This window comes from Gekko japonicus, unplaced genomic scaffold, assembly GCF_001447785.1.
Source record: "Gekko japonicus isolate JY-2015 unplaced genomic scaffold, Gekko_japonicus_V1.1 scaffold1787, whole genome shotgun sequence".
Lineage (NCBI taxonomy): Eukaryota > Metazoa > Chordata > Lepidosauria > Squamata > Gekkonidae > Gekko > Gekko japonicus.
The window spans coordinates 121,757-134,027 of NW_015174893.1; the positions used below are offsets into that span (position 1 = coordinate 121,757).

The 12,271-nt window shown below is 49.0% G+C and overlaps 1 protein-coding gene across 2 annotated transcripts in view; it reads right to left on the minus strand.

Annotated features, from left to right (window-relative positions):
* Positions 1-2,151: 2,151 nt before the first annotated feature.
* Positions 2,152-12,271, minus strand: part of TAGLN2 (transgelin 2) — a 43,420-nt gene continuing 33,300 nt past the window's right edge. For both annotated transcript variants that reach the window (XM_015424952.1, XM_015424953.1), the window contains exons 2-5: positions 9,292-9,511; positions 6,990-7,164; positions 4,204-4,306; positions 2,152-3,017 (exon numbers count right to left, since the gene is read on the minus strand). In XM_015424952.1, the coding sequence (XP_015280438.1) occupies positions 2,876-3,017; positions 4,204-4,306; positions 6,990-7,164; positions 9,292-9,471 (600 nt within the window). In that variant the 5' untranslated portion in view covers positions 9,472-9,511 and the 3' untranslated portion in view covers positions 2,152-2,875. The remainder of the gene's footprint in view (positions 3,018-4,203; positions 4,307-6,989; positions 7,165-9,291; positions 9,512-12,271) is intronic.

Consider the following 12,271-nt stretch of genomic DNA (forward strand, 5'->3'; position numbering starts at 1 on the left):
CCAAGCTAGGCCAATTTCTAAAACCCAAGAAAATGGTGCAGGGAAAAACTGCCACCACAAGAGACTGGCGCACAGAAGACAGAGCCCGTGGCCAATTGTCTAGCCCAGTCAAAACCACAAAAGGGTTCCACCAAAGGCTGCATTTGGGTCCCATTGCTTTTTAATCTGTACAGAAATGTTAGAGATTTCCTATCGGGTCCTCATTTCTTCCCAGTCAAAGTAGGTGGGGGGAAGCCATTTCAATCCTCCTCTGTGCAGACGACGTGCTACTAATTTCCCACACCCAAGTTAGTTTTAGAACACTGCTGAGGCAGTACAGCTCTTACTGTGAAAATAATCTAAACGTAAAGGTTTCCCTTGATCGAGAGATAGTTGAATCCAACTCTAGGGGGCGGTGCTCATCTGTTTCCAAGCCGAAGAAACAGCACTGTCCGAAGATGTTTCCATGGTCATGTGGCTGGCATGACTAGACGGCAAAGCGCATGGGATGGTGTTACCTTCCCACCGAAGCAGTACCTATTTATCTACTTGCAATTTTTTGCTTTCGAACTGCTAGGTTGGCAGGAGCTGGAGCCAGAGATGGGAGCTCACTCCGTCACACGGCACTCGGGTCTCGAACTGTCAACCTGATTGCGGTTTTTGCTAGAACGCCGCATTATTACAAATGGACAACGGATGAGAAACCACTGGGACAGGTATCTAGCTTTAAATATTTAGGGGTGACGTTTCATCAGTCCAGCTCTGGGACAACTTAAATATTGACTCTGCTAAAAGCATAACTTCGAAAAAGCCATCCTTGGTCTTCTTCGATTTTATAGGAGAGGAGGCTGCCTGACTCCTCCGACTATAGAAATTCACAAAATGGAAGTTACTGCCCCTGGCTTCTGTTTGGAGCACCGATATGGGGATTTGGAAGTCCCCAATCTTTAGAAATTTCTCAAAACAAATTTGCGCGCCAGTTGCTCACTGTTCCACCATGAACACCTTCAGCTGTAGTTAAGAGTAGAATTAAACTCTACCTTCAGTAACAACTCGAGTTTATAAAACAACCATTAATGACTGGCTGAAGATCATCTTCAGTCTTTTGACCTGGATGTACAGAGAGATGAAGGATAACTCATGGCGCGATTCTGCGTTGAGATGGGTGGCTAGTCTTGGCTTCGCAGTAAAGGCTTGAGGGTTTTCGAGGCAAGAGACCACAGAAGTGGTTCGCCATTACCTGCCTCTGTAGAATGACCCTGGGCTTCCTCACTGGTCTCCCATCTAAGTACTATGGACCCTTACTCTGGGCTATCCAGGTCAGTGTTGATTTGTGTCTACAATCCTTAATAAAGGTAAAGGTTCCCTTGCTCGAAAGCCAGTCGAGTCCGACTCTAGGGTTGCGGTGCTCATCTCCGTTTCAAAGCCGAAGAGCCAGCGCTGTCCGAAGACGTTTCCGTGGTCATGTGGCCGGCATGACTAAACACCAAGGCGCACGGAACGCTGTCACCTTCCCACCGAAGTGGTACCTATTGATCTACTTGCAATTTCTTGCTTTCGAACTGCTCGGTTGGCAGGAGCTGGAACTAGAGACGGGAGCTCACTCCGTCATGCGGCACCCTTAATACCCGCCCCCAATGCATGTTTACGATTCTGGTAAAGACAGAGACCCTGCCAAAGCAATTTTGAGTATTGGGGGGAGGTCTAGATCCTGCAAACTGCTCAGAACAGTCGTGTTATCCACACACACACACCCGGCCGTCTGCCCCAGGGCCCCAGAAAGAATAGGCACAGAGTTATAAACAAGGATTGAGCAATCTTTATTCCTTATCAGAGGCCTTGAGGCAAGAGCACATTCCACAGTCAAGAATGCCACATGATTTTAAGAGTTCAGGTTAACAGCTGTGCCTTTGCCCCAATTGGGGGGGGACTGCAGTGCGCCTCCCCCCCCACCTGCCCCCCAAGCACGAGGCGTCTGGGCAGCACTTAGCATTCAGAGACCAGAATTCCACAGGACTGACCAATGAAAAAGTTTGCCAAGGTGTGTCTGTGTGTGTGGTGGGGGGAGAAAATGGAACAGAGCCAGCTTGGAACCCAAAGACCACGCCAGAGCAAAGACAGCGGATCAGCTAAATCCCTTTTGGCCCACACCCCCAAAAGCAGCTTTTTTTAAAAAAAGGGGAGGATTTGAACCTAACCTAGCACCAAGAGGGTCCAAAACCGTTTCGCTTCTCTGGAATCTTGCCAGCCGGCTGACCCTCCCACTCCGAGGTGCAGTTCAATAACCGTCTTTGCCTCCCTTCCCAGCTTTGCCTTTTAGGAGAGGGTTAAGCTAAGACGTTACGCATTCTGAAATGAGATTCTAGAAATTAAGATGCCGATTTCCCGGCGAGGGGCGGGGAGGGAAGAAGACTGTTAACCTGGAGCCCCAAGAAAGCAACTATTTTGGTCCCAAAGCTTCTGTTAAAAACAGGGAGCTGTGCTACAAAGCCAGACACTGGAATGTGAGCGGTAGGTCGGATGTGCCCCAAAGCAAGAGGTATTTGGTCCTTGGAACCACCATTTTTGCATTACCTGGGGGGCGGGGGGGGGGGGGATTTCCTTGGTCCCAGCATGTTTGGGTCAGGGGCACAAAAGAAAAAACCTGTGGTTTAAAATACTCCAGAAGGGAGGGGAAAAGATCATGGGGGAAAACAGAGGTTTACTCCAGTCGAAAATGCCCCAAATGGAATCTGGTAAGAGGAAATTAAGAAAGGGCACACACTGGCAATTGTGAGCACAGGGAAAGGGGAACCAGGAAGCCTCAAACACCCCACCCCCCCAACACCCCCCGTTTAAGGCTTCTGGGGAGATTTAAAAGTTAGGAAACCAAGGGCGGATCAAGGGGTTTCGGGGCTCAAAGGATCTGGCGTGGCATCCCGTAGCCCGTCATGCCCGCCTGAGAGGCACCCCGGTTCGTGCCCATCTGGAGGCCGATGACGCTCTGCCCTTCTTTGAGCTTGTCGTCCGAGAAGGCACGGCGGTTCTCTTGAGACTTCCTGAAGGAACAATTTGGGGGGGGGGGGGGGAGAACAAGGAAGTTTATTCATCTTGCAAAACCAGAGTTACCAAAAAGAAAATAAAAGAAAGAAAAGAAAAGCCAAATTCCACCAAGAGAAGAGATCGGATTTATACCCCGCCCTTTACTCGGAGTCTCAGAGCGGTGGCTTACAATCCCTTTCCCTTCCCCTCCCCACAATACACACCCTGTGAGGTAGGTGGGGCTGAGAGAGCTCTTTTGAGAACAGCTCTGAAAGAACTTGTGACTGACCCACAGTCACACCAGCAGCTGCAAGTGGCGGAGTGGGGAATCAAACCCGGTTTTCCCAGTTTAGAGTCCGCACACTTAATCACTACACCAAACTGGCTCAGAGTTCAGAGGCCAAATTGATTTGTAGGGTATGCCAAAATGTACTTAATCTAAGTATTTAGTTCCATTTCAAGGGGACCACAATAGGGTTGCTGACTCTGGGTTGGGGAACTCCTGGAGATTTGGGGCTGGAACCATAGAGCCCACCCTCCAAAGCAGCCATTTCTCCAGGGGACCTTGATCTCTGTAATCTGGAGATTCAGGGGTAATTCTGGGAGATTTCCAGGCGGAGGTTGGCCATCCTAGGGACCAAGCAGACACACGGGTGGTTTGTTCAGCAAGCCAAACTTATGGAATCCCATCTGCTAACCTAGTCAGCAGACACTTGCAGAAAAATCTGCTTGAGCACCAGTATGAAAAAATCTGCTTGAGCACCAGTATGGAAAAATCCGCTTGAGCACCAGTATGAAAAAATCCGCTTGAGCACCAGTATGAAAAAATCCGCTTGAGCACTAGTTTAATATAAAGGGGCTGGAGAGGCCAAGGAAAGAATTCCCTGGTTTCTAATCTTAACTGCAGGTCTACTAGGTGACCTAAGCAAGTTACCTGAATGTCCAGCCCTTTACCAGCAATGCAACGAACAGCGCTGGCCTCCCTCACAGGGCAGTCCCAAGCACAGCCCCCTGAGGTCATTCCAGGTCTTCTATGTACAGAAACAGTCTTTCCAGGGGCTTGTGGCTATGGAACTCCCTGATGGGATAACAGGACTGCTCTCCTCGGTGTCTAGCTAAGCAAGGCTCAAGCAAGTTCCGTAAGCGACCAGCACAGAATTCGGATGGTGCATACTGCACACAAACCCCTTCGCCAGCACTTACTTTGGGAACCAGTTGGGGTCTCCAGCGAAGAACTCGTCGCCTTTCGCAACTGCCAAGCCTCCCAGGTTCATCAGGGTCCTCTGCACGCAGGCCATGTTCTTACCTATAGGATGGAGAAGGTTGAGACAGATGAGAGCACGTCCATGTGCTACTGCAGCACAAAAGCCCAATACCATCCAGGAGAGGTCTGCCAGTTTATATTGAAGTCCAGCATCGTAGCTCTCATGTTGGCCACACAGATAACACTGAAAGACAGACATGGAAGCTAAGACACCCCCTAGCTGAAGACTAGCTGCTGAGGACAGGGCATGCTACCTCTGAACATGGATGTTCCACTGGCCAGTATCATGGTGCATGGGACCATCTGGTCTTGGAGCAAGGCAGGCTAACAATACTTAATGGCTACCGTTCTTGGTTGGATTGGAGAAGAATTTTATGCTGCTGGCAGATCTTCATCCCAGTGATAAAGACAGCAGGGTTTTGTGCCTGAGCAAAAGTTACGCAGCTTGGGCTCAGAATTGGCTCTATTTTTAATAGCCATGGGAAGAAGCCAAGCAAATTATGCAGGCTACTGAAATTCTGATCTCCCCTCTGGCTTCACTGTTCTTGTCACTCACAAGTCTGCACTTGAATAGGTTGCTTCTACATAGAGGTTTTGCTTTGGTTTGCCATCCAGAGGTTTTTTTGAGCACCCTTAGGGTGTTTCCCCTAATAACCACCTTTGGGCTTCCTCTTGGTCTGCTGCGATTGTTGCAGTACAATAATAATTCCCATCACTGACTATCTCATCTGGCTCCCCACACTTTCATTTTGCATGAGTCCCTCAATCCTTTTTGTCCTAAGAGACCTAAGAGAAACCCCCAATTGCCTTTCCACTTATGTCTCCACAAGGAAAAAGGATTCGAAATTTTTCAGGTGAAGGCTGGGCATTCAGAGGAGCTAGCCAATCAGGGAAATAGATTAACCTTATCAGACCAGCGCAGTCTAGCAGTGACTAATTTAGGACACCCTCTGGTATAAGCAGTTCCACAATAATCACTTGGGTCACAGTCCGTTGCACACGTTCAAGCATTTAATCATTCAGAAACTTCTGCAAAGTTAGCCTCTCCCCATTTAAGAGAAGTCTCACATCCTTCCAGCTGTTTTAAAGAACACATTTACACCCCCCCAGCAAGCTCTAAAAGTAACAAGGCAGCTAGCTAGCACCAAGGGCATCCTGCTGGCTAACCTCTGTCAGATACTAGCCAATATCACCCTGCCACCAAACTGCGGCAGCATTTTCACTGTAGATACCCCTTTTCTGCATTAGAATAATAATGAGATTGGATTTATACCCTTCACTACTTGAAGGAGTCTCAGAGCGGCTTACGATCTCCTTTCCCTTTTTCTCCCCACAACAGACACCCTAGGTGGGGCTGAGAGAGCTCTTTCCAGAACTGCTCCTGAGAGAACAGCTCTGAGAGGACTTGTGACTGTCCCAAGGTCACGCCAGCAGCTGCATGTGGAGGAGTGGGGAATCAAACCCGCTTCTCCCAGACTGAAGTCCACGCTCTTAGCCACTACACCACACTGGCTCTCAGCTAGTAATAATGATTAATAAGGATAAATAGGGCACCTCCCTGGAAATGAACATATGAAGCTGCCTTACACTGAATCAGACCTTTGGTCCATCAAAGTCAATATTGTCTACTCAGACTGGCAGCAGCTCTGGCTGAGTCTTCCACGTCACCTGTTACCTGATCCCTTTAGCTGGAGATGCCGGGGACTGAACCTGGGACCTTCTGCACACTAAGCTGATGCTCTACCACTGAGCCACAGCCCCTCCCCACTGGGAGTTACATGTGGAAACTCCGATACATCCTCTCCCCTTTGGATTCCAAGGACTGAAAGGGGCACTATTAGCCCTGCTGGAAACTTACATCTAGTAAAATGCAAATTCCCCCTGGGACGAACAGCAGCCCCCAGGGGACATTTCGCATCAGGGAACCGCTTTTTCCCGCTTTTCCCCCACTGTTTTTTACTAGGGCCTCCACATGTCAGAGAGAAGATTTCAGTGTAAAACCCTGAACAGGCATCAGGAACCAGAACGAACCTGTCAGCAGTGCATCATGTACAGACTTCAGAAGGCCGTAGTACAGAGGCATTCTTTGAACCAAAGAAAGCAAAAGAAAACAGAAGTCCAGGGACACCTTGAAGACTGACATCTATTCGAGCACGCACTTTTGTTTAAAACATTTGCTGCCTTTTCTTCTGAAGACGTGAACACCGACTCACAAAAGCTCCTTTCGGAATTATCTGGATGGCTTAGACCAGGGGTGTCAAACATGCAGCCCAGGGGCCGGATCAGGCCCCCGAAGGACTTCTATCAGGCCCGCACTAGAACTGGCCATCTCCTGCTTCCAGTTCTGCTGCTGCTGCTGCTGCATCATAGCTTGCTTCGCCAGACTCTCTCAATCACTCATCCATTTCATGTTTTCCCCTGGGTCCAGGAGACAGAACAGAGCATGAGATTTCTATGGTGAATGTCAATAAATCAAAAGTAGGTCTGCAGCTTACAGATATACACCTGAACAGCATACTCAAGATTTCAACAGCACAGACATTTAAGTAAAAAAAACCTGTTTGTGTCCTTTATAAAGTTTATATCTCCGCTACCTGGCATTACATTTTATGACACACACGGCCTGGCCAAACAAGGTCTCGCTGATGTCAGATCTGGCCCCTCATAACAAATGAGTTCGACATCCCAGGCTTAGACACTCCCCTCCTCCCAAAGCTGGCCTTACCTTCCCAGAGGTCTACCGTCTGGAATATGTCTGTGGCGAGGATGCCGTAACGTTCGGCTGCCTGCAGGAACTGCGAGATCTGCTCCATCTGCTTGAAGGCCATGGTGGAAGACTGGATCTTGGCCACGGGCCCTTGGCCCTTGGCATACAGGCTGTTGATCAACTTGCACAGCACCTGGGCAGGGATTAGGAGAGGTTGTGATTCCGTCTTGGTTACCTTTGCCCTTCTTTCTACACCCATTCAAAAATTTACGCCCCTTCAGGCAGTGACCCATCTTCACCTGGTCATACAAGTCAAATAGGGCTGCGTGAACCCTGACCTGGATAGCCCAGGCTAGCCTGACCCCATCCGATCTCGGAAGCTAAGCAGGGTCGGCCCTGGCAAGTACTTGGATGGGCAACCTCTGAGGAATACCAGGGCCAGGCCAGAGAGGCAGGCAATGGCAAACCACCTCTGACACATCTCTTGCCTGAAAAAGTCTAGCTCGCCACCTAGTGGTGCATAACACTAGAGACCTAGACCTTCTGACTGCCAGACAATCTTAGGATCTCCTGGCTATTCTACACACCTAGAACTTCTAACTGCCAGACAATCTTAGGATCTCCTGGTTATTCTACACACAACACCGTACAATAATAATAATTATTAGGGCTGTGGTGTGTGTGTATGCGTGTTAAAGTGCTGTCAAGTTGCTTCTGACTTAACGGCAACCCTATGAATTAATGACCTCCAAAACATCCTATTCTTGCAGACTGAGGGGCCCCGACTTCCTCAACGGTGCCAATCCGCCTCCTGTTGGGTCTTCCCTCTTTTCCTGCTGCCTTTAACCTTTCCTAGCATTACTGTATTTTTGGCAGTGAGTCTTGTCTTCCAATGATGTAACCAAAGTAGAGTAGTCCCAGTTTAGTCATTCCAGCTCCTAGGGGAGAGTTCAGGCTTGATTTAGTCGACAACCCACCGATGTGTCTTTTTGGCAGCCCACGGTATCCGTAAAGCTCTCCTCCAGCACCACCTTTCAAAGCGAGCCACTTGCTTCCTTCTCAGCTTTCGTCACTGTCTGGCTTTCACACCCATGCATCCTGACGGGGACCACTATGGCATGAGTTATGGCATGGACTGTGGACAGTTCTGTTTGCTTGCTGTGCAGAGTGAATGCACATTTCCTGAGGAGGGGGAAGGCCCATTTCACACAGTAGCAGGCCTCAGCTATGGGTCTGACCCTGCTTAGCCTCCGAGATCTGATGAAACCAGGCTTCAGCCAACACTAGTTCCGCTCAAATAAGGTCTGCAGGTTTTTGGGACCCTACCAACTCTCTGCCTTGACCCGGATGGCCCAGGCTAGCCTGATCTCTTCAGATTTCTGAAGCTAAGCAAGGTCGGCCCTGGTTAGTACTTGGGTGGGAGACCGCCAAGGAAGCCCGGGGTCGCTACGCCGAGGCAGGCAGTGGCAAACCACCTCCGGAAACCTCTTGCCTTGAAAACCCTACAGGGTCACCAGCAATGTTCCCTCTAAGCTGTGGAGTCTTGTGAGCAAAAATTCTGCTTTGTGAGCTACTGGCATAAAAGTTGTGAGCGAGCGATTTGGCTACTGCATCAGTTAGTTTGCTCTGGAGCCATCCTCCCTGAGCTGAGACAAAAATCTGTGAGCCGGAGGCGAAAAAACTGTGAGCTAACTCACACTAACTCAGCTTAGAGGAAACACTGGTCACCCGCAGTGTTCCCTCTAAGCTGAGTTAGTGTGAGCTAGCTGACAGTTTTTCAGCCTCCGGCTCATAGATTTTTGCCTCCGCTCCGGAAGGAGGGCTCCAGAGCAGACTTCATTTATGCAGCAGCCAAATCGCTCGCTCACAGTCAAATTTTTGCTCACTGGACTCCACAGCTCAGAGGGAGCATTGCTCACCAGAGGTCAGCTGCAACTTGACAGCACTTTCTCTGAACACCTGGTGTGTGTGTGTGTGTGTGTGTGTGTGTGTGTGTGTGAAGTCCGGTAGGCAGCCCCCACCCCCGTTTCATGTGGCCCTAGTTTAGGAATTAACTGTATTTGGAAAATCGCCTGTAAACCGCTCAGAGACCTTCGGGTCTGAGCAGTATATAAATCGAATGCATAAATAAAATAAATAAATAAAAGAGTGGAACGCACACACCTAAAGAGAAACCTGTCTTTCAAACCCTCTGTAAGTCCTTGCTTTCACACACAAGGGGATGATTTAAGCTGCCCCCCCCCAAAAAAAAACCCTCTCTCGTAGTTAAACTGCAATGAACCGCTAACCCTTCACAGCTAGGAAAGGGAAACCCCCTTACTGTGCCGTCTTTCAGCCACTTCTGGAACTCATCCTTGCCAGGCTGCGGCTGCCCGACCTCGGGGCCACACTGCGCCACGATCCACTGGATCAGGATCTGCTCCAGTTCAGGGTCGTACTGTCTGTCGATCTTCTGCTGACCCTCTCGGCTGAGTCCGTAGGCCGGCCCTCTGTTTGCCATGGTGTGTGTGTGTGCGCGGACGTCTGCAGGAGTGGTGACACTAGAGAGACACAGAGAAGTGCCGTTAGATAGCTCAAGATGCCCGAATGCAAATGATGGATACATATGAACACAGATGACAATGGCTTATACTGAAGCAGACTATTGGGCGATCCAGGACAGTATCTCCTACTCTGACTGGCAGCGGCTCTCCAGGGTCTCCGGCAGAGGTCTTTCACACCACCTAAGACCTGATCCTCTTAACTGGAGATACCAGGACTGAACCTGGGACCTTCTGCATGCCAAGAAGAGGATCTTCCACAGAGCCACAGCAACAGAGATCTAGGCAGGTCCCAAAAATTACCTGTGGTATCAATCCTTTGGTTCTGATCCAATGGTATGCTCCCTGAGACCCAAGCCACGTGCCTTAATGTTGCCTTTTCTGAGACCACCTCTGAGAGCTCTGGTACATCAAAGTATGTAATCACAGCATTTTCAGAATTCAGTTGTTGGACTCTTAGCTCTGTCTCTTCTTGGGTCCAAGACCTTCTGTAATGATTCCTTGTTTTTAGTGAGTGTGTGTCTTTAAATGTTTGGTTGGAGTGCAGTGATAGCAGAGTAGAATGTAGAATGATTGAGAGAAACTAGTGTGATGTGATTGGTGGATGGCAGAGTGTAGGAGGGGGTTGCTTAGAATGAGAGTGCAGTTCAGTTGGAGTTTTGAATGAGAGTCTGTCAGTTAGTGAGTCTGTCAGAGAAACAGAGTGCTGTGTGGAAACTTAAAGTGTTCAGAAAATATGTTGTTGAAAGTTTAAAATGTTGAAGAGTTACGAGAAGGATCTGAGACATCCTAAAGTTTAAAAGAAAACTAAGCACAAAATAAAGAGCTTAGCCGGAGTGAGGGTCTATTGAAAAGGAGATTCTTAATAGAGAAGGATTTTGTGACCAAAGACTGTGTGTGATACCCTAACAGCTAAGTTTTCCAGTTTCTCTTCCCCTAAACAGTTATAGTTAACAAACAACTTATGTTTAAAATTTTATTCAATAAATCACATTTTGTTTGAGTTCCAGAATTCAGTTCAAATCTTTCCTCAGGACCACAGAGACCCTTGGAAAAGCCCAGACTCGAGGTCACGTTACCAACAGCTAATGAGAAAGGATTTGGAATTTGTTTAAATTCCTGGTGGCAGCCGAATCTACCCTGTTTGTGAACACAAAGTATAGATTGAAAGAGAAAACCAGTCCTCCCTAATAAGAGGACGCCACATCTTCCCCTAAGCTCAAAAGGCTTCTCAACCATACGTCACAGTCCGGACTGGGGACCTTCTGCATGCAAAGCAAGCTGTCTGATCCAGAGTTATGCCTCCTTCCATACTAAGGTTGCCAATCTCCAGGCTGAGCCTGGAGTTTTCCCAGAATGACAACTGATCTCCATACAGATTGGTGCTCCTGAAGAAACTGGTTGCTTTGGTGGGTGGGCTCTATGGAGTGGTACCCCGGCTGAGGTCCCTCCCTTCCTCAAATGCCTCCCTCTCAGGCTCCACCCCTCCCTCTCAGGCTCCACCCCTGTCCCTAATTTGCATCTCTTTTAGTACATTTTTTTTGAAGCTGCACAAGATTGGCTCTCAAAGCAGCTCGTGGTCGTGAAAAACCAGTTACAGCTACTCCAAGAGAGGGTTTTTAGCAAGATACCTGACCAGGCATGGCGGAAGGGGTACCCAACTGCGGCTGCTACAGGCCCAGGGATGTGAACTAGGAGGAGCTCACCATGAGGCCTAGACGCTGTGTGATATTACCAACGTCAGCTTTCTCCTCCAAGCTGCTGCGAACGTGAATGACTGGCTCCTGCCTACAGTATTTGTTCGTCAGACCACCTTCACCAGCCTACAAGTGGGTAAAAGTCAGCAGGGACTCTCGGTGCAAGGCTGGCAGTACATATGAGCCTATGTCTGGTTTCATGCACTCAGCTGAGCACACTCCACAGTACGCCAGAGACCTACTCACAACAGAAGTGCTTGCTAGTTCACCTCCCAAGCTTCACAACTTGGGAGTTCGATGGCATCTTTCCCTTCGATGCACATACAGAAGAGGGAGGGGCTGTGGCTCGGTGGAAGAGCCTCTGCTTGGCATCCGGAAGGTCCCAGGTTCAATCCCCGGCATCTCCGGTTAAAAAGACCAGACCAGTAGGTGATGGGAAGGACCTCTGACTGGGACCCGGGAGAGCAGCTGCCAGTCTGGGTGGATAGTACTGACCACGATGGGCCCAAAGTCTGATTTAGTATAAGGGAGCTTTATATGTATGTATATATGTGTAACTGTCCTTTCCACTAGAAGAAAGTTAAGAGTCCAGCGGCACCTTCAAGACCCAACAAATTTTTATTCAAAGTATACGCTTTCGAGTGCATGCACACTTCTTCAGATACAATGAAATGGAAACAGAAATAACAGCCACGCATATAGAGGACGGGCAGCAAATTAGCATACAGGATAATGAAGATGTTTCTAATGGATTAAAAGAAGAAGAAGAGAAGAGATTGGATTTATACACCGCCCTTCACTTGGAGTCTCAGAGCGGCTTACAAACTCCTTTCCCTTCCCCTCCCCACAACAGACACCCTGTGAGGTGGGTGGGGCTGAGAGAGCTCAGACACAAACTGCTCTTTTTCAAGGACAGCTGTGCCAGAGCTTGTGGCTGACCCAAGGTCACATCAGCAGGTGCAAGTGGAGGAGTGGGGAATCAAACCCGGTTCTCCCAGATCAAAGTCCGCACACTTAACCACTACACCAGACTGGCTACACCAGACAGACTACACCACCACTA